The sequence below is a fragment of the Cheilinus undulatus genome, linkage group 23 (genome assembly GCF_018320785.1).
Source record: "Cheilinus undulatus linkage group 23, ASM1832078v1, whole genome shotgun sequence".
Classification (NCBI taxonomy): domain Eukaryota; kingdom Metazoa; phylum Chordata; class Actinopteri; order Labriformes; family Labridae; genus Cheilinus; species Cheilinus undulatus.
Window position 1 is genome coordinate 75,001 of NC_054887.1, and position 26,624 is coordinate 101,624.

Consider the following 26,624-nt stretch of genomic DNA (forward strand, 5'->3'; position numbering starts at 1 on the left):
AATGTTGAGTTTTTAACCTCTTTGGAGGCGTGTTTATGGAGTCATTGAAGTAAAGCTTGTACTGACGTTGGTATCAGTCAGGTCAGGTCTGCTGAAGATCAGGACCAGCTGGTCTCATGCCCATCTCTGTCGGGTTTGCAGAGGCTGGTCCAGAGATCCAGAGATATGGAGTAGATGCTCGGTAGGTGTACGTTTGTTGATGGCAGAGGTTAGAAAGGCAGCAGCACCAGAAGAACCTCTGCTTACGTTGCAGAACGAGCATCCCTGGACATGCAGCGTGCCAAACCTTAAAGGTCATATATTTTGCCCTTTAAGGACAAGTTTATATCAGTCGCCAAAACATGCCTGTGAAGTTTGTGGCTGTAAAAACTCTCCAGTGTTGAATGTTTGCATGTCTAAAAACCCCTCTGTCAGCCCTGCTCAGAACCAGCTGTGTCTGTGTCTGTGGCTTTAAATGTTACTGAGCTGTCTGACTCCGCCCCTGACCCCGCCCCTCTCAGGGAATGAATGTGGCTCTCTGCTGAGAGGAGGATCAGGAGAGGAGGGCGGAACTTTCTCCCAAGTGGGGAAAGCCAACCAAACCTGGGGGCGGGGCTAACTCCCCACATGACATCATGAGGGGGAATTCTGAGAACGGCTCGTTTCAGCACAGATTTTCTGAACGCTGGAGAAAGAGGGGGGATTTTCTGGTATTTGAAGGGATTGTGGACAGGCCAGGGACACATATGGGGCCCTATGAAATCCATTTTATTTTTTCCAAATTCCGTTTTTTCTGTTTTAATTTTTTGGAATTCTGTTTTTTAACCTTTCCACTAATTTTGCCATAAAAAAGAGTGTCCTGTTTATGTGAATGAATGAAATGTTCACTAATAAATAGAAACAACCTTAAATTTATTGAAAAGGGACCACAGTTGGCCCAGGAGCCGTTGTTTGGATAACCCTGATAAAAAAATAGTTATAACCGGTGTAACAGTCAGATATTTCCAACTTTTTCAGACACATCCACGTGTACAATCACATCCTAACTGATGTTTCTAATGTAAATGAAGAAATCCTTCTGTTCTCTCAGACACGGTGAAAGTAACTTAGTAAGAAGGTCACATTAAAGTCAAATGGTTCAAAGTAAAGCTGTTACCTAAACTTTTCTTTACTCTCAGTCTGTAACAGTCCATCAGTCTGATGCTGCATTGTTTTGACTGTAACGGTTCTCTCCTCATCTCTCTCCATCCTCGCTGTCTGCCTCATATCAGAGGGCTGCGTTAATGCAGACATGTGTTGGCTGGTTAAGCAACCAGAGGGAACTACAGTATCTACAGGAGGAATTATTAAGCTAACTGTTACTCAAGTTTAACATCGTTTAGACTGCAGTACTTCATAAAATCTTGAGTCCGTCCGACTTGATTTTGAGCCTCCGAGGGTTGAGCGGTGTGCCTCGCGTGAGGTGAGACACGCCGCTCAGGTGGTGTGGTGAGGTGAAATAACTCGAAGCACGGATGCATTTTCCTAAAGGTGCAACATTTTGTCCTGCGGTACTGCCCTGTGTGGGGCTACGTGATGTTTGTTGGTGTTTCGTGAAGCTGCTGTTATTGTTTAGGAGGGGGCGGGATGAGTGTTTGTGAAGCTGTGCCACTCTTTAGTGTTCCCCCGAAACATACTCCTCAGATAGACATTCCTCTTTCTAAAAAAACACAGCATTTCAGTCAAATTCATTCAATTTCCACGTTAAATTGTAAATTCTGTTTTTATTGGCCAATTCTGCGATTCCATCCGCGATTCCATTAACACAGAAATCATAGGGCCCTATACATCTGTCCCCTTTAAAGCTGATGGTCTACAGCAGCAAAGAGCTGAACCAGCACCTGTCTACGACCAGGAACTGAAGGTTACAGCAGAGGACTGGACAGCACTACCTGGTCTGAAGAGTCTGCTGCTGTATCTGAATGGAAGGGTCAGAGGTCATGGGGGACACCATGAAAGCCTGGTGCATTTAACCCGCTGAACCCTGCTGGATCACCAGAGATCCCAAGCAGTGGCACATGATTACAATATCTCAGGAGCCATTAGACGGATCTCTAGAGAGGACATCGTGATTGGAAGTCTGCCTCTCTGCCCATCCTGGCAGGCTCTCTGCATTTACATCCCATCCACAACATTTGTAATTCAGACACAGAGGGCAGCGTTTAGGTCGCGCTGTGACCTAACAACCCACATCTCCTAATGATGAGATGAACGTAGCAGTGCTGCTATCAGTCCGACATCTCACAGTGCTCCACTTTCTTCTTCTACTGTTTTCTTGGTGGTAGCGACCAATCAGGGACAGCCAAAGATCAACTAGAGACCAGGTAGTTGTCTGCCAGTTTGGGCAGGAAAGAAGAAATAGTCCTTTATGGACCAAGGACAGGAGGACTCGTGCATTATTAGCCTTGTAGCATAGTTAGCTAAGTCATAGTTAAGGTTTTCAGAAAACTAAGGCTCAGTCAGCGTTAGGAGAGTAGAGTCACTCAGATTGACTTAAGCAGTCATGCTATGATGCTAACCATTCATGTGCTCAGGCTGTCATTGGTTCCATGGTGAAAGTCTCTGCTGTAGGTTTGCTAGCAGGCTGTTGTTTTAGGCCTTGAAGTAAATGCAGACGTAAAAAGACTTGTTCATTGCTGATCTGGGTGTGATCTTTATAAAGTTCTATTTTGTTCTTTTACTCGGTCTTTCCAGTCAAAAACTTTCGATAGATTCATCTGACATGCTTGCAGCACACAGATTCTGATAGTCCAGATGGTCCTGACAAAATAGATGCCTATAATTTCGTCCCCGCGACCCCCAACGGGATAAGTGGTACAGAAAATGGATGGAAAGTTTCCAGATCATTCAGGCATTTTTACTAGCATACAAAATACAGAGGGAGCAAAGACTGGCCTGGGGTTCTAAGGGTTAAAGACTCTGAAATCCCCTCTCTTGCCCAATCTGATGCTCCATTTGAGCTTGTAGCACGTATTGTCTGATAAGAAGGTATACCTAATAAAGTGATCGGTGTGTGTATTAAAAACAATTCAAACGTATCACTGACTGTCCATAGGTAGTTCATGTTAGTGGTAATAACTAGTTTATAACCTGAGGTGGTGTAACAGTGGCACAGATGCTAATTCTGTGGTTCAGAAGTGCTCCATGGTGTGAGGTGGGCCTCCTTCTGGGGGGCACCACAGGACTTCAGGGGAGGTGCAGAACCTTAAACCAGAATAATGTGATTTGCTTTGCTAACCTTGAGCCCCGTTTTTTAAAACTTGCAGCTGATTTTATTGCAAAGCCCATAACATATCTTTTTAATCTCTGTTAGGTCTCCAACAAAATTCAGAATATTTGGAAATCTGCTTTTGTTCTCCCCCTGTTGGGGGGGGGGGGGGGGCATCAGTTGTTGACAATTATAGACTAATTTCCAAACTTTCAGTCCTTGCAAAGACCCTAGAAACACTCCTGAGTGACCAACTTAAAGAGTTTTTAAAGAACAACAACATTTTATGTGATTATCGGTCAGGTTTTAGGAAAAAACACAGTGCAACCACTGCTGCTTTAAAAGTAATCAATGATTTTATTGAGTCTTTGGACAACAAAGAACACTGTGCTGCGCTTTTTATTGATTAATCAAAAACTTTTGATACTGTGGACCATGTTATTTTAAAAGATAGACTGCACTGTATTGGTCTGTCAGCACAATCTGTTCAGTGGTTTGAAAATTATTTATCAAACAGAACTCAGTGTGTGCAAGCCGAAGGTTTTTCTTCTTAATGTCTGGCAGTTAAAAATGGAGTGCCTCAGGGCTCAGTTTTGGAACCACTGTTATTTATGCTGTATATTAATAATATTGGACAAAATGTTCCCACTGCAAACTGTCATTTATGCAGACGATACTGTCATTGAGTGCTCTGCCCCTGCACAGCATCAGGCTCTCTGTCGCTTACAACAAGCCTTTGATACTTTACAGGATCACTGTGTGAGTAAAACTGATCTTAAATCCTGACAAAACCAAACTAATGTTGTTCTCAAACTCAAAGAAGAAGCCACTGAACCTTCCCCCTATTACCACGTTTCAAGGTGATGTGGTCGAGGTTGTATCTTATAAATATCTTGGGTTTTTGATTGATGATTCTTTGACTTTCAAGCTTCAAATTGAGCAAGTTGTAAAGAAGTCAAAATTACAGCTGGGCTTCTATTTCAGAAATAAGTCTTGTTTTTCGTTTACTGCTAAGAAAAGACTTGTTGCTGCCACTTTTCTGCCTTTGATTGATTACGGCGATGTTCTGTACATGCATGCATCTTCTCAGTGCCTCAAATCTTTGGATACTGTGTACCATGGGGCACTGAGGTTTATAACAAACCTGAAGTCCCGAACTCATCATTGTACTTTGTATGATCGAGTTGGGTGGTCCTCATTGAACACACATAGACAAAAGCACTGGCGTATCCTTATTTATAAGGCTATTCTAAATCTGCTTCCATCATATTTGTGTGGTTACATTAATGTGAAAAGTTCTGGAAGTTCTAGTCTTCACTCTGTGACTCAGTCACAAAATGTACTTTTGCTATCTGTGCCAAAGGTCCGTCCTGAAATGGGCAAATGGAGTTTCAGGTATGCTGCTCCAGCAGCCTGGAATCTGCTACAGGAGACTTTATGTCTGGGGGAGCTGGTCTCTTTAAATGTTTTTAAAAGTAAATTAAAACTGTTGGAGGATGAGGCATCTGGCTGTAGATGTTTTGACTAATGACTACTCTGTGACATGGATTTGTTTGATCTGTGTTTGTAATGATTTTCTCCTTTCTATGTTTGTAACTCTGTACATTGTGCTGCTGCCTGTCTTGGCCAGGACACTCTTGTAAATGAGATTCTTGATCTCAATGAGGTTCTCCTGGATAAATAAATTTTAAATAAATAAATAACTTCTGCCATGCATGGGGCAAAATATATTTAAAGTTAAAGTAGAGTCTGTTTTAGAGTCCACTATTAAAGTTAGCAAAGATGGACAAGCTAACGACAGCATAAGGTCGTGTAAACCCTGGGGTCATATCCGGGCAAAAGCACCAAGTCTAGGGACCAACATCAGGGCATTTTTTGACAGGAAATAAAAGGAATTTTAGTCACTGAAGGTAACTGAAACATTTTGCACCGTAAACAGTAAGAAAGCCTCTGAAGGTTTCTGGCACCAGCAATGATCAAAAGCAGGCCGAAGGTAAAGGATGGTCTGCAGCCATGCAATCCTGCATCAACAGCATAGACACACACTCCTAGATCCCACAGAATGGCCTAGACCAGGGCTACTCAGTTAAAAGTTCAACTGGGCCACATTTTACAATCAAGAAATGTAGCCAGGCCAGACATGTTCAGTGCCCAGTAAGCGGCTGGTAATGTTAAATACAATACAAGAACTTTATTTAAAATTAATAAATTTAAATTCTGAACCAATACAGATCAATGTGAGAAAAAAAAGCACTTTTTATTCATAGTCACCCTTTAAATTTGGCAACATGACAACAGCACATGAAAACATGCGTAAAAACACAGCAACAGAGCTGTATCTGAACTTAACCTGAGGTAGTAAAAATGGTTTTTCACTTAAATAAAAATAAAATAAATAGAATGAAATTCTGTAAATGATAATTTTGTTATTAAAACGTGCATGGGGCGCAGGTGGCCTAATGGTTTAAGGCACGCCCCACGTACGCGGATGGCCCAGGTTCAAATCCAGCCTGAGGCCCTGTACCACATCTCTCTCCCCCACTCTCACCAAAAAAGGCACAAAAAAGGCCAGAAAAAATCTTCAAAAAAGTGCGTAAAAACTAAATGAGCAGAGTTGTAGCTACAGTTAGAAAGGGCATGTTTTATACCCGGACTACTTCTGTCAGCATCACCAGCCATGGAGTGTTGCATTCATGGTCTGAAATACAGTGAGAATTAATGAGAACTGAGGAAAAAGGTCGTCCTCTGCATCTCTGGCATGATCACAGGCTGGGCCACTTGGGGGCTGGTTCTGGGCCGCATGTGGTCCCCGGGCCGCTGATTGAATATGCCTGGCCTAGAGCATAAAAATCAGCTAGTATTGGTAATAAGTTAAATACTGAAACTACTGTTTGCCTTGCAAACATGGATGTTTATAAAAAATATGCAGACCAAAATATAAAAATGTTTGAAAAAAGTTTAAAGATGAGGCATAAATGTTTGGAAATATTGTAGTTTAAATCATATTTTTATAGAGTTGGGGGTTCACAGAATGAATTATTTTCTCTTGGGGAGACTCACAAATGTTGAGAAGCCCTGCTTTATGGAGCTGATGTTCTGGTATGATTGTTAGGGTCTATTTTGAAAGCGATAACACATCTATAAACTTAAAATGAGTGCCCTGTTGACCTACTGCTGGTCATTGGTGGTCTTATGGGGTCTTACCCTTTACGGTCCTGTTGATTCCCTGTGGACGGACAGGTGTTTGACAAACATCATCTTGCTGTGTTTGAACAGAGGATGTTGTTTCTGTTTTAAAGTTGGATTCAGATGGCATTTATCCAACAAGGCTAAGAGAACTCAGGACAGGCAGACTGTCAGATTTGGTCCTAAATGTGTAAAACCGTCAGTCCACTGTCAGGTGTTTAGGTTTAAAGTGCTTACAGAATGTTTTTATCGTATAACTGATTTAAAAACTGATTGAATAATTAGTTGGTGTGATTTCAGACTTCAGGCTCCGTGTCCTCGTCCTCAGCCAGCCCCTCTCCTGGGCTCCACTGAGAGAAACTGGAAAGACTGGTTCTTTCCCAGCAGGCGGCCTTCCCTCTCTCAGCGAGCAGTCAGGGGAAACAGGGAAAACTGAGATACAGGGGGTGTGCAGCGCTTTTGTTTGGGACCTGGGGGCCGTGGTGCGTGGAAAGCCCTCAGCAAATCTGCAAACAAAGGAGCTGCCTGTGCCACCTTTATTACGGAGAATGAGCTTTATATGACTGAAAACTACGAAACCTCTGTCAGGTTAAGAAACATTCATATTTCTCCACAGAGACATAAGGGAGCAGAGAGTTTGCTCTGGCTGTGTGCCTGTAAGGATCAGACTCCAGAGAGAATAACACTTTGAGCCAGCCATGATTTGATCCGATTTAAAAATGTTCCCTTATGAATGTGTTTATCTGGAGCAGTTTCCCAGCTCTGCCCTCTCGCCCAGTGTCTCCGCTCCAGTGTTGACTCAGGCTCAGGAACATGCTCCGGCTGGTCTGACTCCAGCTTTGCCCCACAGTCCTGCCAAGCCCTCCAGGCCACCATCCATCTCAGATATTTGTTTACTCAGGGAATCTTCTCGTCTGTGCCCATGAATCTGGAGGTTTCCAGAAGGTGTTGAACTTTCCAGAAACTGTGTTGCTATGGAAACGTGTGCTCTGAAGGCAGTCGGCACGGATGGAAAATGGGTCAGAGCTACCACACAGGGGTTTTAACAGGTGAGACATCTCAGATCCACGCTGGTGCCATGATGGCACCTGAGACTGAAGTCTGAGATCCAGATTAGATTAACACCAAAGCCGAGAGATGGAACGCTGTTCTGAGCAGGAAACCAGACTCCATACATGTCAACGCAGTACAGACTTTCATCTTTTCACATACCGCCGTTCAGGTGTTTTTTAGCAAAGATTCACAAGAACGACATGCAAGACCAGCATATTACCAACTACCAGAGTGAAGGCAGCTGTGCACATATAGATCTACTGGATGTATGCTGGAACAAGGACAGCAGTTTGGCCTAACTGTGCATGTAAACCAAAGGACTATTCAGGACCAGTCTGAACTGTGGACCTCTGATAATGAGGGATTCACCTCCTGACCTCAGTGTTTGGTGCGTTCGTACAGTATCAGTCATGTATTTACAGACATTTCTGAAGGAAAACATGAAGGTGCTGCATGGCTGCAGGAATGCAAACAGTGAGTTTAAATTTCTGAAGTTCAGATGAAAATATCATGTTGTGCCCATCTGCAGGTGATGTTTCCTTCATGTGTCCTAAACAGACTGATGACCAGAGATAACTAACGACAACATGCACTCCAGTGTTTATCCCTCCATATACACACACACACACACACACACATATATATATATATATATAGTAGGTATATAAATATATAGTTATATATGTATATATGTACAAATATATACAGTGCTTAACAAATTCATGAGACCACCTGTCATATCTGTCTCAGAGACCATCCAGCATCATGAAGTGCTTTAATGCGGACTCTTTCATTTTCAGTCAGCTCTTCACGTTTTACCATTTTGAACAGGAATGAGGGATTTCAAACTGAATTCACCCAAATTTGAGCCGGCTCACTGGGCTTCTCTGAGAAGTCAGAAATGAATCAAGCATAACATTCAACCACTAAAACTCATTTTTCTGTTCAGGAATGACAGTAAATAACTATAATTTGACATATTCATCAAGAAATATTAATGTGCTTTATTATTTTTCAGTTTTTTTGTAAAAATCAGTAAATTTGAAAATTCATGGATAACAATAATAATTCTATTTTAGCATTAAAAATATCATTTGGGTTAAAGAGCTTCTACATATTGGTGTATTAACCATTGCAGAAACATAGAAATGATTTTGGTAATTACCAATGCTGTTAATTTAGGGCAGCTGTGGCATAAGCCTTACTTTGGGTGGTGGTTTAATAAATTTGTTAAGCACTTTATATATATATATATATCTGGAGGAAAATCTTGCCTGACATCGGGCTTAAAATCCTGTAGTGTGACCAGCCTAACTCTTCCCTGAAGGCGGTGTCAGTCACCTGTGTGAATCTGCAGCTGATCAGAGAGGAAGTGGAGCATCCCTCCTGTTAATGTCTAAATCCTGATTTATGCTTCTGCGTGGCGTCGACAGCGTAGCTTCGTGTAGCCCTCTGTGTCGATGTGGACCCCTACGCTGTAGCCTGATACGCACCACCAAAAAAATCCTAACTACGTGTCGCGTGATTGGTCTGCTCAAAACGTCATCCAGGTCCCTCAGTGGGCGAACCAGTGTGGTAAATTCACTCGTTCTCAGCCTCGACTCATTTAGTGGTCGTACAGACTACCTCCACAAACGTCTTCCCTGTTGTCTGCACTTCAACATTTGCAACAAAAGAATTTTTTCTTCAATATCAATTAGCTCCAACTCCAAACACACCCGCTTGACCTCGGTCGCCATGACTGGAAGGTAAACAAGGATTCGGATGTTAACCCACACACAGGCACACACCCCTAGTGGCATGGCGATGAATTGCAGAGCAACGTGTTCCCTCGACGCAGAACTTTAAATGGTCAATGATGGTGTCGTGTCGATGGCGTACCTACCATGTAGACGCGACGCAGAAGCATAAATCAGGCTTAAGACAGAGAGATATCTGCTGATCAATCTAAACCTCTCCTGTCACTTTAACAGTTTATGTGCAGCTCATGCAGTGATTCTTATTCAGCACTCTTATACAGTTGAGATTGTTCCACATCCACAACAGCCCTCCTCACAGATCAGCTGTAGCAGTCTAGCCACTGAATGTTGGCTGAAGTCATACATCCTGCTATGTAGGAAACGCACAGAGAATAATCCTGATGTAAGATCAGGGACTTCTGAAGTGTTGGCAGCAGATCGGCTGTGTTAATGAAGACAGCAGTGGTACACATCACAGAGCAGAGTTTAAACTAAACTAAAAGCCATTTCACACAGGAGCCTGAAGTCAGCGGATGCTCTCTTCTATGCTGATGATTTTGTGCTTTCACTTTTGTGTTCAGCTTCATTAATCGCTAAGACACTAACTCTAACCAGTAAAACACTAACCCTAACCAGTAAGATGCTGGCCCTAGCTGCTAAGACACTAACTCTAACCAGTAAAACACTAACCCTAACCAGTAAGATGCTGGCCCTAGCCGCTAAGACACTAACCAGTAAAACACTAACCCTAACCAGTAAGATGCTGGCCCTAGCTGCTAAGACACTAACCAGTAAAACACTAACCCTAACCAGTAAGATGCTGGCCCTAGCTGTTAAGACACTAACTCTAACCAGTAAAACACTAACCCTAACCAGTAAGATGCTGGCCCTAGCTGTTAAGACACTAACTCTAACCAGTAAAACACTAACCCTAACCAGTAAGATGCTGGCCCTAGCCGCTAAGACACTAACTCTAACCAGTAAAACACTAACCCTAACCAGTAAGATGCTGGCCCTAGCTGCTAAGACACTAACTCTAACCAGTAAAACACTAACCCTAACCAGTAAGATGCTGGCCCTAGCTGCTAAGACACTAACCAGTAAAACACTAACCCTAACCAGTAAGATGCTGGCCCTAGCCGCTAAGACACTAACCAGTAAAACACTAACCCTAACCAGTAAGATGCTGGCCCTAGCCGCTAAGACACTAACCAGTAAAACACTAACCCTAACCAGTAAGATGCTGGCCCTAGCCGCTAAGACACTAACCAGTAAAACACTAACCCTAACCAGTAAGATGCTGGCCCTAGCTGCTAAGACACTAACTCTAACCAGTAAAACACTAACCCTAACCAGTAAGATGCTGGCCCTAGCTGCTAAGACACTAACTCTAACCAGTAAAACACTAACCCTAACCAGTAAGATGCTGGCCCTAGCTGCTAAGACACTAACCAGTAAAACACTAACCCTAACCAGTAAGATGCTGGCCCTAGCTGCTAAGACACTAACCAGTAAAACACTAACCCTAACCAGTAAGATGCTGGCCCTAGCCGCTAAGACACTAACCAGTAAAACACTAACCCTAACCAGTAAGATGCTGGCCCTAGCCGCTAAGACACTAACTCTAACCAGTAAAACACTAACCCTAACCAGTAAGATGCTGGCCCTAGCTGTTAAGACACTAACTCTAACCAGTAAAACACTAACCCTAACCAGTAAGATGCTGGCCCTAGCCGCTAAGACACTAACCAGTAAAACACTAACCCTAACCAGTAAGATGCTGGCCCTAGCCGCTAAGACACTAACTCTAACCAGTAAAACACTAACCCTAACCAGTAAGATGCTGGCCCTAGCTGCTAAGACACTAACTCTAACCAGTAAAACACTAACCCTAACCAGTAAGATGCTGGCCCTAGCTGCTAAGACACTAACCAGTAAAACACTAACCCTAACCAGTAAGATGCTGGCCCTAGCCGCTAAGACACTAACCAGTAAAACACTAACCCTAACCAGTAAGATGCTGGCCCTAGCTGTTAAGAAACTAACTCTAACCAGTAAAACACTAACCCTAACCAGTAAGATGCTGGCCCTAGCTGTTAAGACACTAACTCTTACCAGTAAAACACTAACCCTAACCAGTAAGATGCTGGCCCTAGCCGCTAAGACACTAACCAGTAAAACACTAACCCTAACCAGTAAGATGCTGGCCCTAGCCGCTAAGACACTAACTCTAACCAGTAAAACACTAACCCTAACCAGTAAGATGCTGGCCCTAGCTGCTAAGACACTAACTCTAACCAGTAAAACACTAACCCTAACCAGTAAGATGCTGGCCCTAGCTGCTAAGACACTAACTCTAACCAGTAAAACACTAACCCTAACCAGTAAGATGCTGGCCCTAGCCGCTAAAACACTAACCAGTAAAACACTAACCCTAACCAGTAAGATGCTGGCCCTAGCCGCTAAGACACTAACCATTAAAACACTAACCCTAACCAGTAAGATGCTGGCCCTAGCTGCTAAGACACTAACTCTAACCAGTAAAACACTAACCCTAACCAGTAAGATGCTGGCCCTAGCTGCTAAGACACTAACTCTAACCAGTAAAACACTAACCCTAACCAGTAAGATGCTGGCCCTAGCCGCTAAGACACTAACCAGTAAAACACTAACCCTAACCAGTAAGATGCTGGCCCTAGCTGTTAAGACACTAACTCTTACCAGTAAAACACTAACCCTAACCAGTAAGATGCTGGCCCTAGCCGCTAAGACACTAACCAGTAAAACACTAACCCTAACCAGTAAGATGCTGGCCCTAGCTGTTAAGACACTAACTCTAACCAGTAAAACACTAACCCTAACCAGTAAGATGCTGGCCCTAGCTGCTAAGACACTAACTCTAACCAGTAAAACACTAACTGACAGACTCTAACAGTGAAATTTTAATGACACCACGGCTCAAATGAAACTTTCTTTTACTCTCTGTATTCTTTAGTCACCAGTTAACCTAACAGGCAGTCTTTGGGGTGGGAAGGAAGCTGTAAGAGGGAACCTTCACCTTCACTCTCTACAGCCGGGTCCATACACAAAACTGCAGCCTCTGTTTATAATAAGACTGCACTGGCGGGAAGTGAACTCAGGATGGCCTCTTCAGCATGTGGGGGCAAGTAATTGGCAGGTTAGTTTTTTTAAATACCTTGTCGGTAATTACCTTATAAACAAAATAACACATCAATAAACGGAAAGGTTGTTTGTAGCGGGAGTGAGGAGCAGCAACATTGATCAAACTCAGCAATTTGTTGGCATGGTTCAAACATGTATGCAGCTTCAGCCAAAAAAAGTAGTCACACTGGGTGGCAAGTTTTAGCGGGACGAGTGCGTGAGAGTTTGTCATTTTTTTATAACTCTAGCTAATTGAAGGACTCAGCCGTTTGTGTATCTGGAAACTTGAAGCTGCTCAGCACCACTAGTCAAATACACAGAATTTCTGTCATTTATTGGGGCGATGGTGTCTGTGTTTTCAGAGCAAACAACAGGATCAGCAGGATCTCTGAGGAGCAGCTCAGGCCCTTCCTTGCCCTGGAAACCCTCGACCTCAGCAACAACAACATGGTGGATCTAAAGGCTGGCTCGTTCCCCGCTCTGCCGCTCAAGAACCTGTGAGTGTCACCAGTTTATCCAGGGTCTGCATGTGCAGACCCTTTGACTCCCGTTACTTCCTCATAATGTGATGCTGTGAAAGCAACAGAATGAGTCATTTCTCTGTTCCTGTGTTGTCTGTACTCCAACATGGTCTTCTTAATGTGATCTGTTTCAGGTTCCTGAACAACAACCGTATATTCTCACTGGAGACGGGCTGCTTCACCAACCTGTCCAGCAGTCTGCAGGTTCTCCGGCTCAACCGTAACCGCCTCTCCACCATCCCGGCCAAGATCTTTCAGCTGCCCAACCTCCAGCATCTGTAAGCTTTAGTTCCATCACTTCCACTGATTTTACCTTCACATTCCTGATGATTTATGATAGACTTTCTCATGCACATGTGCACAGTTTCAAACTTTCTACTGACCGGTGACACTAAAATCAGAGTCTTTCTCTTTCCCAGACATTTGTCACTTTAAAGCTGGTCAAAATGACTGAATTGTCGTAAAAAATCTGCAGGATGTCTGTTGCTCTCTTTGCTTTGGCTCCTCTGATTGGCAGAGAGCTGACCAATAAATCTGCCTCCCAGGGTATAATTTTGCTGCTCTTATTTGCTGACAGGGCATCAGCGTTTAAGGGAAAACATCTCCATGCCAGGGTTATGTCATCCTCAGTCTGACTTCAGAGTCCTCTGACCATGAGAGCAGTGCAGCTGAGGAGATCTTTAAATGTTTGAACCATACAGCTGGCTAGGGATGTGCATTGATGCTGGTATCAGTTATCTCTGAGTTAGATCAGCCAGTCGTCTGCTCATCCGATCATGCAGCTGCTGGTGTAGCTTCTGGTCAGTCTACTTAGCTTCACATTTATGCTGCTGTATTCTGTAGAGAGGCTGATGGTCTTTAACCTTGCAAAGCAGATGTATACGCCCGTTTCCATGTTTCTCACTGGTGAATCCATTTTGCAAAGCTCCTGTCTGAACCGTTTGGGCCCGGATAGAAAGCGACAGGACCAATCAGCGATGAGGGGCAGGACTTTCGGGCGTGGCAGAGTCATGACATAAACAAGCAGCTGCAAGAGACCGGTGCAATTATGGCGGAGGACATTAGCGTGGATATTGCTAAAGTGCTAGTTTTATCAGGACTTGATGACATTTCTATTGTATCTGCTTATGTCACCTCTCACAGGCCTGTTTTGGGGACTTAACATGCCCCAAAACTCACCAAACTTTCCCCAAAATTGTCCCCCTGAGGAAATAGCCATCTGGTGGTGGAACAGTGCAAGTCCATCATGCAGTCTATCATGATGAGACAAAAGTAAAATACATTAGGATCATCCTCTAAAACGAACAGGAACCAAACTTCAAACAGCAAAAGGCCAAAATTTGGCGTTTTTTGGCCTTTTCCACCGACAGACACTTTGCACATTTGAAAAAACTTGTTCGAGGTAATTTTATCTGATTGACTCAAGAATTTTCATACCTAAACTAGACAACCTTGAGACCCAAAGCTGTGCTATTGGTGAGTTTTCACCATTAGGCGGGGCCGTTATCAGAGCCCAAGTTAGTTTGTTTTTGTCTATTTTTGCTGTGAAGTTACACCAATATTGCTGTATAACTTTTTAGGGTTTATTTCAATCACCAAACTTCACAAAGATAATCACACATTGGTCCTGAATACATCCATGCGTCAGTATCATTACTTTACCACAGCGCCCCCTTCTGCCCGTAGAACATTTGCACCACTGATTTTCAATGTGTTTTTTATGTGTTGCCAACAAAAAAATCAGCCCTTGCACACCATTCAACCCAGGCTTATGAATTTTGGTGTGGATATAGGACATCATCAGACCTACAAGAAAGCCTCTGGACCATGCCAAAAATCTCAACAGGAAGTCCACCAGCTTCATCCCAATTTCACAATAAGCCTTCTTTTTTCTGTCTTGCCCTAAATTTTTGAACAGTCATAACTCTGGAATACGTCGTTGTACCTTAGACAAATTTCATGTGCCTGATAACAGTCCAGGCGAGAACACATTCATCATTTAAAATGTTGAAGTGTGCAGCGCAAACCTCTGGCAAGAGAAAGTCACTCCTTCTGAATTTCACATTCCAGTACCTACATGGTTGGCCAAATCATGCTGAAATTCTGTCAGCCAGTTTCCAAGGAGTTGACATTACACATATGCAAGGGTCCAAAGTTTGCATAAAAAGTCATGGCCCTGGGGATTTATTGTTCGCCATGAAACAGTAAGTAGAAGTTTCAGGGGCTTATGATACGTGTAAAGCAATAAAACTTAGCAAAAAAATTCTCATTAGCATGCAAAGATATTTGAGCTGATATTTGTTGGTGGTCGTGGCCTGTTGGCTCAGTGGTGCCCCCTACAGCATTTCAAAAATTCAGCCCCCCCCAGCAGGTCCAGCCTAGGATTTCCCACATTTGTGGGCATGTGTGTCATATCAGGACACCCAAAAAAGCCTCTTGGACCTGTGTCGTAAATCAAACAGGAAGTCAGCCATGATTTTATTGGTAAAACAAGGCATATTTTAGAGGTCGTATTTGAACGAACTTGTTTGAGGGCGTTCATCCAAACAGCTTCATCTTTGATGCCAACATTTGCAGGCATGTGTGCCCAAATCCCAACAGGAAGTCCACCAGCTTCACCGGAATTTCAAAATAAGGCCTCTTTTTGGAAAATTATTCTTTGAAAACTGACGTTACTTTGGGGAGGATCATTCTATGGTCTTCAAAGTGTTATGGCAACACATCAGTATCATTCTGTAAATGCCCACATGAAAACAGCTCATCATGGCGCCCCATCAGACAGGAAGTGGGTGTAACTCTTATATGAATAATCTGATTTCATTCAAATTTCATAAGTTTAATTGGGGTATGCCCCTCAACACATTAGAATGTTCATTTCATGGTTTTGCAATTGCGCCCCCCAGTGTAAGAAGCCAGCAGCACCTGTCTAGAGAGGCAGGGTACACCCTGGACTGGTTGCTATCAGTCAATCACAGGGCAGACATGTAGACAAACAACAGGCATACTCATATTCACACCTGCGGGCAATTTAGTCACCAGTTAACCTAACGAGCATGTCTTTGGGGGTGGGAGGAAGCTGAAGAGAACCCACGCATGAACGTGGAGATCATGCAAACTGCACAGAAAGACCCTGGCCGGGAAGTGAACCAGGATCCTTTCAGCTGTGGGGCAACAGCACCGCTGTGCCACCTGGCTGGGGCGGCATATAAAACCTAACGCACACATAGAGTTTCTCTGGCACCAAGTATTAACCACAGGGGATTGGCTTTGGTGATTTGAAGCATTCAGCTGATGGTGATCAGTGGCCGATCGGTCAGGGACTCGTTACAGCTGACCTATTATTCTCACCTGTGTTCTGATTATTACCGCTCTGTGTGTTTCAGAGACCTGAGCAGGAACCGTGTCCGCAGGGTGGAGGGTCTGACATTCCATGGTCTACATGCTCTTCGCTCCTTAAAGATGCAGAGGAATGGACTGAGCCGGTTGATGGACGGAGCCTTCTGGGGCCTCAGCAACATGGAAGTCCTGTAAGTAAGGGAACCAGAGGTGCATATGGGGTTTGCGTTTCTTCTGCTCTGGGACTAAGGAGTGTCTGTCTGTGTGTGGGCCTGCAGGCAGCTGGACTACAACAACCTGACGGAGGTGAGTAAAGGCTGGCTGTATGGCCTGCTGACTCTGCAGCAGCTCCACCTCAGCCACAACGCCATCAGCAGGATCCGACCTGATGCCTGGGAGTTCTGCCAGAAACTCAGCGAGCTGTGAGTCCTCTTCCCCCCCTGTTATTCCCTCCTCACTTTCCATTCACACTCTGAACTCCCAACACGTCTCTGTGTCGCCCTCTCCTCCCGCCTGCCTTTCCTCACACTCCAGTTCCTGCCGTCGCCACCGCCCCCCCCATCACAGACACACAGAGACAAAGCAGCGTCTCTTATGCTCTGCCAGTCAGTGCCTACATTAAAGCAGTGCCAGCATATTACACAGCCCTGTGCCTCCTCTCCTCTCTCATGTCCTCATGAAGCCCTGCATATTTGTTCCTATTCTAAATTCTATTATTGATTGCTGTTTCTTGTAGAATACTACATTACCCACAAACTTCAGTGTTCTCCCACCCATGGGCTCACATTCCTGCAGCAGATCGCTTCCTTTGTTGTGGTTCTTGTTTACAGCCGCAGACACTTTAGGGTTTACAGTGTCTGGAGCTTTTCTTTTTTTCATTTTCACAGAAAACTTGTTGTTCCTGTCCCTCTCCACTCTCTCTCCTCTCTTATCACATGAACCTGAGAGTAAACAAGCCTCCTGTTGGCTGGAAACCTTCCAGGCTATCTGATTTATTCCCAATCTAAGTTTATTCAGAAACAGGAGCTGTGAGAGGCAGAAAGCCTGTCATCATGAGGATATTTGATGTTTTCATTCCCAGGGCAGTGTTCTCATACATCCTTCTGTTGTCTGTTCTGTAGAAACCTTTCGTCCAACCATCTGTCCAGACTGGAGGAATCCAGCTTCGTAGGCCTCAGCCTGCTGGACGAGCTCCACATCGGGAACAACCGTGTGAGCTTCATTGCAGACGGAGCTTTTCGTGGCCTCTTCAACCTGCAGATGCTGTGAGTGATAGACAGAATTCAACACTCAAGCACCTACAGCTCAGTCTATAGAGGACAAAAGCTAGATGAAAACTTATCCAAACGTTATTTTCTCCTGTCATGAAGCTGTAGAGTTGTTCCATCTATCCATTGATCCATCTAAAATTGGTTATACTCCATGCATGTTTTCACAACTGAAGCTTCATGAATATGGACTTGGAGAGAGCCTGTGCAGCCTACGGAACAGGAAAATACCAGAGCGTTTTAGTAAAAAGACCCATGGATTAACAGCGGAAGGATGGGCGTACTGAAGACGCTCTGGGGGGGTGGGGTGGGTGGGGGGGGGCATGCTCACAGCATGTAATCCATATTAGTCACTTCACTGAGATTGCAGGGGACTGTGAAGATTAGGGCTTGATCCAAATCTAGATTAAATCTCAATATGTTCTTCTGCAATTTTCCAATCACGGAAGGCGAAATATTTCTTTGACCTAAAATTTTATTTGTCTACACATGGTGAAAAAACTATAGAGTAAAATAAAATATAGGAGTCATTGCTTATGTTTGTTGGAAATACGTAAGAGAATGAAGTACAAAAAATTCATTTCAAATCACTAATCTAATATCAAAAAAATCTCAACTAGATTATTTTCTTAAATTCAAATGTCCTTAGACGTATTTTCTTAAGTTTTAAAACTTTAGATGTAGTCACCCCCCATCAATCCTTCAATCCTCTGCCTGAGTGGAAATATCCTGCCTGGTTTGTTTTGGGGATGTGCAATAGATTACTGTGTTGAGGTCTCTCCATCCCCCCAGTTTAACTAGAACCACATGTCAGCAGTGTTTCTGAGGTCAACGTAGGGCAGGTGTGAGGCTTCAGGTCTCCAGACCCCCAGTCTCAATCAGCCAGAACCAGCAGGCACAGAGAAGGAAAAGCATCAGAGCAGCTGAGGGGTGATGGACTCACCTGTTGAGTGGAGGTTTCTCTCTGTGGATAATGGTAATAGTAGTAACTCAGGTTTTATTGGGAGTCTTAAGGCAGTAGGAGTCTAAAGGAATATCTTACCGCTGTTACTGTCTGCCTGTCGTTGCTCCAGTTGTCCCTGATTCCTCTCAGAAGACTTCTGGGGAAAGTGTTGCCATTAAATAATCATAAATATGAACAGATTTTCAATAAAATCCTAAAATGTCATAATTCTCACTGAGTAATTGTTAATTTTTTAGGATTTTATTGAAAACATTCAAACCCCTTATCAGTCATTTGGTTTCTGAATTTTGAAATGCTGCTGGGCTTTATGTCTTTGAGCTAAACTATCCCAGCCATTAGTAAATAACTCCCAGATAATATATATCAATCTGTATAGGCAAAAATGAAAGTGACATTTTATATATAGATTGATTATAGATTATGATAGATTATAGAGGGTTAAAGGCACTAGTCTAGCTCTGTCTGTTTAGTGACAGCTGGGATGACCAGACCATTTCTGCTCCATTATTAACATGTGTGGTGTTTTCTCTTCTTCAACTGAATGATGGTGGGGGTCTGACTAGACCAGCAGGTCCTCAGTGAGAAGGACTGGAGCACATGTCCATGTTGGTCTGAGATGTGTCTTTGTGGAGACCTCTGACATGGTGGAACCCATAGACGTGAGACTCTAAAGCTGTGTCATTATGCCTAGAGGATCAGTTCCTCTGAGGGTAACTCCTACATATTTAGTTGAATTCAGAATATAGTGCTGTCTGAAATGCAACACGTCTTCTGCTGCAGCATTCCCTTGTAAAACTGATTTTTCTGTCCAACTCTGAGCAGCTTTCACAGCTTTTTAAAAACCACCACAGAGGCCAGGAAGGAACTTCCTGTACAGCGTGGAACCTCTTTGACTTGAATTCAACATCTCAAACATTTTCTCCCTCTCACCCAATGTAAAGCCACAGCCAGTTTTATGAGCAGAGCAGTGCAGTTGTTTTCACTGAGCCATCTGTCTTTGTTTCTTTGGACAGGGATCTCCAAAATAATGAAATCTCCTGGACCATCGAAGACATGAACGGACCCTTCTCTGCTCTGGACAAGCTGAAGAAACTGTGAGTGCATCGTCAGTGTTTGGATGACTATTCTCTTTAACAGGGAGCTTTGAAAATCATCTGATTTCTGCTGTCTTCCCAGATTTCTGCAAGGGAACCAGATCCGCTCAGTGACCAAGAAGTCTTTCTCAGGTCTGGACACGCTGCAGCACCTGTGAGTGGAGCTCCTGGTTGTTCAGACGTCTGTAAACTAGGCTGCATCACATTGAGACAGTTTGTCAGAGCCATACTGTCTTCTCTGATGTAACCGAACCTTTGTATGTGTGCCAGACTTTATCGATCACTGAGGAGCAGTGTGTGAGTGTGGAACAGCTGCATTTGATTCTAATTAGAGTTTTTTCCCAGACGTAGCTCAAAGCCGCCCGGAGCTGGGCCTCTCCTGATTAACAGAGACAAACTGCTGCCCAGAGTTTTATTCTTCTGGAGCCCAGACTCTTTCTTCTCCCTGATTGAAGTTGTTGGAAGAAAAAGCTGCCATCTCTCTTAAAGGATCTTAGAAGTCCTCATTTCTGTTCTCTTCTCTCCACAGAGACTTGAGTAATAACGCTATCATGTCCATCCAAGCCAATGCCTTCTCTCAGATGAAGAACCTGCTTGAGCTGTGAGTGTGATTGTATTTAAGCTTTAGGAAGTTGAAGTGTATGTGAGGGAGATTTTGAGACTTTGATTGCATCATAATCAATCCTATGCTGTGGGAATGTTCCCCCTTTCCTCATGTCTGTGCAAGAACACAATCAGGATTCCTGTGAGGTGACTTTATTGCGTTCTGAATGAGATGTGCCTGTAATCTCCCCTGGCAGACGTCTCAACACCTCCAGCCTCCTGTGTGATTGCCAGCTGAAGTGGCTTCCCGTCTGGGTGGCAGAGCAAACCTTCCAGCCCTGCGTCAATGCCAGCTGTGCCCACCCACAGATGCTGAAGGGCAGGAGCCTGTTTGCCGTCAGCCAGGAGGAGTTTGTGTGTGGTGAGTGATGCTTTCACTCGGGCGACACCTTGACACACACAGTGTAATGCCTTAAAAACAGCCATTTATCCACGACTGCTTTTCCATTTACAAACTCACTCAAATTGTTCACTGTTTTCCTTCCTGAACCCTCGACCAGTTAATGAGTCCGGGGAAAAAACGGTTATGGAAATGTACTAAGTATCCTGGTTAGAGTCTGGGAGGTAAAACTAGGCAATGCTGGAGTTCAGTTTTCCCCTTCACAGCCTCATCTGTCCACAAAAATCCCCAAATGTAGAACATTTCAAACAATCAATTCAAGAACTAAAAGTAGAGAAGTGCTAGTTTGGCAGTTTGACATTTCCTCTTCTGTTATCCCCAGATGACTTCCCAAAGCCCCAGATCACGGTGCAGCCAGAGACCCAGTCCGCTCTCAAAGGCACCAACGTCACATTTGTCTGCTCAGCCGCTAGTTCCAGCGACTCACCGATGACCTTCGCCTGGAAGAAAGACAACGAGGTCCTGAATGATGCAGAGATCCACAACCAGGCCCATCTGCGCATGCAGGGAGGCGCAGGAGGCGAAACTGAGGTGACAGAGTATACGACCACCTTACAGCTCCGTACTGTGGAATTCTCCAGTGAGGGAAAATATCAGTGTGTCATCTCCAACCACTTTGGATCCTCCTACTCCTCCAAAGCTCGGCTAACTGTCAACAGTAAGTCTTCCATTCGAATGTTAAGAGATGTCTTTATGTAGTTCTGCCCAAAGATAATACTGTGCCCCTAATAACCCCAGAGAATGACCCTGATAAACCCAGAGAATGACCCTAATAACCCCAGAGAATGACCCTGATAAACCCAGAGAATGACCCCTGATAAATCCAGAGAATGGACCCTGATAAATCCAGAGATTGGCCCCTGATACACCCAGAGAATGACCCTGATAAACCCAGAGAATGACCCCTGATAAACCCAGAGAATGGCCCCTGATTAACCCAGAGAATGACCCCTGATAAACCCAGAGAATGACCCCTGATAAACCCAGAGAATGACCCCTGATAAATCCAGAGGATGACCCCTGATAAATCCAGAGATTAGGCCCCTGATAAACCCAGAGAATGACCGTGATAAACCCAGAGAATGGGCCCTGATAAATCCAGAGAATGGACCCTGATAAACCCAGAGAATGACCCCTGATAAACCCAGAGAATGACCCTGATAAACCCAGAGAATGACCCCTGATAAGTCCAGAGAATGGGCCCCTGATAAACCCAGAGAATGGACCCTGATAAATCCAGAGAATGGACCCTGATAAACCCAGACAATGGACCCTGATAAACCCAGAGAATGGACCCTGATAAATCCAGAGAATGGACCCTGATAAACCCAGACAATGGACCCTGATAAACCCAGAGAATGGACCCTGATAAATCCAGAGAATGGACCCTGATAAACCCAGAGAATGGACCCTGATAAACCCAGAGAATGACCCCTGATAAACCCAGAGAATGACCCCTGATAAGTCCAGAGAATGGGCCCCTGATAAACCCAGAGACTGGACCCTGAAAAACCCAGAGAACGGCCCCTGATAAACCCAGAGAATGGAGCCTGAAAAAAACCCAGAGAATGACCCCTGATAAACCCAGAGAATGGACCCTGACAAACCCAGAGAATGACCCCTGATACACCCAGAGAATGGGCCCTGATAAATCCAGAGAATTGACCCTGATCAACCCAGAGAATTGACCCCTGATAAACCCAGAGAATGAGCCCTGATAAACCCAGAGAATGACCCCTGATAAATCCAGAGAATGAGCCCTGATAAATCCAGAGAATGGACCCTGATAAATCCAGAGAATGAGCCCTGATAAACCCAGAGAATGAGCCCTGATAAATCCAGAGAATTGACCCCTGATAAACCCAGAGAATGACCCCTGATAAACCCAGAGAATGACCCCTGATAAACCCAGAGAATGACCCCTAAAAAACCCAGAGAATGACCCCTGATAAATCCAGAGAATGGACCCTGATAAACCCAGAGAATGACCCCTGATAAATCCAGAGAATGGACCCTGATAAACCCAGAGACTGGACCCTGAAAAACCCAGAGAACGGCCCCTGATAAACCCAGAGAATGGAGCCTGAAAAAAACCCAGAGAATGACCCCTGATAAACCCAGAGAATGACCCCTGATACACCCAGAGAATGGGCCCTGATAAATCCAGAGAATTGACCCTGATCAACCCAGAGAATGACCCCTGATAAACCCAGAGAATGAGCCCTGATAAACCCAGAGAATGACCCCTGATAAATCCAGAGAATGAGCCCTGATAAACCCAGAGAATGGACCCTGATAAATCCAGATAATGGACCCTGATAAATCCAGAGAATGAGCCCTGATAAACCCAGAGAATGAGCCCTGATAAACCCAGAGAATGGACCCTGATAAATCCAGAGAATGGACCCTGATAAACCAAGAGAATGACCCTGATAAATCCAGAGAATGGACCCTGATAAATCCAGAGAATGGACCCTGATAAACCCAGAGAATGAGCCCTGATAAACCCAGAGAATGACCCCTGATAAACCCAGAGAATGACCCCTGATAAATCCAGAGAATGGACCCTGATAAACCCAGAGAATGACCCCTGATAAATCCAGAGAATGGACCCTGATAAACCCAGGGACTGGACCCTGAAAAACCCAGAGAACGGCCCCTGATAAACCCAGAGAATGGAGCCTGAAAAAAACCCAGAGAATGACCCTGATACACACAGAGAATGACCCTGATAAACCCAGAGAATGACCCCTGATAAACCCAGAGAATGACCCCTGATAAACCCAGAGAATGAGCCCTGATAAACCCAGAGAATGGGCCCTGATAAATCCAGAGAATGGACCCTGATAAACCCAGAGAATGACCCCTGATAAACCCAGAGAATGACCCTGATAAACCCAGAGAATGACCCCTGATAAGTCCAGAGAATGGGCCCCTGATAAACCCAGAGAATGGACCCTGATAAATCCAGAGAATGGACCCTGATAAACCCAGACAATGGACCCTGATAAACCCAGAGAATGGACCCTGATAAACCCAGAGAATGGACCCTGATAAACCCAGACAATGGACCCTGATAAACCCAGAGAATGGACCCTGATAAACCCAGAGAATGGACCCTGATAAACCCAGAGACTGGACCCTGATAAACCCAGAGAATGGACCCTGATAAACCCAGAGAATGGACCCTGATAAACCCATAGAATGGACCCTGATAAACCCAGAGAATGGACCCTGATAAACCCAGAGAATGGACCCTGATAAACCCAGAGAATGGACCCTGATAAACCCAGAGAATGGACCCTGATAAACCCAGAGAATGGACCCTGATAAACCCAGAGAATGACCCTGATAAACCCAGAGAATGGACCCTGATAAACCCAGAGAATGGACCCTGATAAACCCAGAGAATGACCCAGTTAAACCCAGAGAATGACCCTGATAAACCCAGAGAATGACCCCTAAAAAACCCAGAGAATGGACCCTGATAAATCCAGAGACTGGACCCTGATAAACCCAGAGAATTGCCCCTGATAAACCCAGAGAATGGACCCTGATAAACCCAGAGAATTGACCCTGATAAACCCAGAGAATGGACCCTGATAAACCCAGAGAATGGACCCTGATAAACCCAGAGAATGGACCCTGATAAACCCAGAGAATGGACCCTGATAAACCCAGAGAATGGACCCTGATAAACCCAGAGAATGACCCCTGATAAATCCAGAGAATGGACCCTGATAAACCCAGAGACTGGCCCCTGATAAAACCCAGAGAATGACCCTGATAAACCCAGAGAATGGAGCCTGAAAAAAACCCAGAGAATGACCCCTGATAAACCCAGAGAATGACCCCTGATACACCCAGAGAATGGGCCCTGATAAATCCAGAGAATTGACCCTGATCAACCCAGAGAATGACCCCTGATAAACCCAGAGAATGAGCCCTGATAAACCCAGAGAATGACCCCTGATAAATCCAGAGAATGAGCCCTGATAAACCCAGAGAATGGACCCTGATAAATCCAGATAATGGACCCTGATAAATCCAGAGAATGAGCCCTGATAAACCCAGAGAATGAGCCCTGATAAACCCAGAGAATGGACCCTGATAAATCCAGAGAATGGACCCTGATAAACCAAGAGAATGACCCTGATAAATCCAGAGAATGGACCCTGATAAATCCAGAGAATGGACCCTGATAAACCCAGAGAATGAGCCCTGATAAACCCAGAGAATGACCCCTGATAAACCCAGAGAATGACCCCTGATAAATCCAGAGAATGGACCCTGATAAACCCAGAGAATGACCCCTGATAAATCCAGAGAATGGACCCTGATAAACCCAGGGACTGGACCCTGAAAAACCCAGAGAACGGCCCCTGATAAACCCAGAGAATGGAGCCTGAAAAAAACCCAGAGAATGACCCTGATACACACAGAGAATGACCCTGATAAACCCAGAGAATGACCCCTGATAAACCCAGAGAATGACCCCTGATAAACCCAGAGAATGAGCCCTGATAAACCCAGAGAATGAGCCCTGATAAACCCAGAGAATGACTCCTGATAAACCCAGAGAATGACCCCTGATAAACCCAGAGAATGAGCCCTGATAAACCCAGAGAATGAGCCCTGATAAACCCAGAGAATGACCCCTGATAAACCCAGAGAATGACCCCTGATAAACCCAGAGAATGAGCCCTGATAAACCCAGAGAATGACTTCTGATAAACCCTGATAAACCCCTGATAAACCCAGAGAATGACCCCTGATAAACCCAGAGAATGACCCTGATAAACCCAGAGAATGACTCCTGATAAACCCAGAGACTGGACCCTGAAAAACCCAGAGAACGGCCCCTGATAAACCCAGAGAATGGAGCCTGAAAAAAACCCAGAGAATGACCCTGATACACACAGAGAATGACCCTGATAAACCCAGAGAATGACCCCTGATAAACCCAGAGAATGACCCCTGATACATCCAGAGAATGACCCCTGATAAACCCAGAGAATGGAGCCTGAAAAAAACCCAGAGAATGACCCTGATACACACAGAGAATGACCCTGATAAACCCAGAGAATGACCCCTGATAAACCCAGAGAATGACCCCTGATACATCCAGAGAATGACCCCTGATAAACCCAGAGAATGGAGCCTGAAAAAAACCCAGAGAATGACCCTGATACACACAGAGAATGACCCTGATAAACCCAGAGAATGACTCCTGATAAACCCAGAGAATGACCCCTGATAAACCCAGAGAATGGAGCCTGAAAAAAACCCAGAGAATGACCCTGATACACACAGAGAATGACCCTGATAAACCCAGAGAATGACCCCTGATAAACCCAGAGAATGACCCCTGATACATCCAGAGAATTGACCCTGATAAACCCAGAGAATGACTCCTGATAAACCCAGAGAATGACCCTGATAAACCCAGAGAATGACCCCTGATAAACCCAGAGAATGAGCCCTGATAAACCCAGAGAATGACCCCTGATAAACCCAGAGAATGACCCCTGATAAACCCAGAGAATGACCCCTGATAAACCCAGAGAATGACCCCTGATAAACCCAGAGAATGACCCCTGATAAACCCAGAGAATGAGCCCTGATAAACCCAGAGAATGACCCCTGATAAACCCAGAGAATGACCCTGATAAACCCAGAGAATGACTCCTGATAAACCCAGAGACTGGACCCTCCAGAGAATGACCCCTGATAAACCCAGAGAATGGAGCCTGAAAAAAACCCAGAGAATGACCCTGATACACACAGAGAATGACCCTGATAAACCCAGAGAATGACCCCTGATAAACCCAGAGAATGACCCCTGATACATCCAGAGAATGACCCCTGATAAACCCAGAGAATGGAGCCTGAAAAAAACCCAGAGAATGACCCTGATACACACAGAGAATGACCCTGATAAACCCAGAGAATGACCCTGATAAACCCAGAGAATGACCCCTGATAAACCCAGAGAATGAGCCCTGATAAACCCAGAGAATGACCCCTGATAAACCCAGAGAATGAGCCCTGATAAACCCAGAGAATGACCCC

At 44.6% G+C, this 26,624-nt stretch overlaps 1 protein-coding gene across 1 annotated transcript in view; it reads left to right on the plus strand.

The window, feature by feature from the left end:
• lrig3 (leucine-rich repeats and immunoglobulin-like domains 3) overlaps positions 1 to 26,624 on the plus strand; it is a 57,505-nt gene that overhangs the window by 27,223 nt on the left and 3,658 nt on the right. Inside the window, exons 4-13 of the mRNA XM_041781198.1 lie at positions 12,729 to 12,863; positions 13,022 to 13,165; positions 16,271 to 16,414; positions 16,502 to 16,645; positions 17,345 to 17,488; positions 19,469 to 19,549; positions 19,632 to 19,703; positions 20,079 to 20,150; positions 20,350 to 20,513; positions 20,875 to 21,210. Of these exons, the coding sequence (XP_041637132.1) occupies positions 12,729 to 12,863; positions 13,022 to 13,165; positions 16,271 to 16,414; positions 16,502 to 16,645; positions 17,345 to 17,488; positions 19,469 to 19,549; positions 19,632 to 19,703; positions 20,079 to 20,150; positions 20,350 to 20,513; positions 20,875 to 21,210 (1,436 nt within the window). The remainder of the gene's footprint in view (positions 1 to 12,728; positions 12,864 to 13,021; positions 13,166 to 16,270; positions 16,415 to 16,501; positions 16,646 to 17,344; positions 17,489 to 19,468; positions 19,550 to 19,631; positions 19,704 to 20,078; positions 20,151 to 20,349; positions 20,514 to 20,874; positions 21,211 to 26,624) is intronic.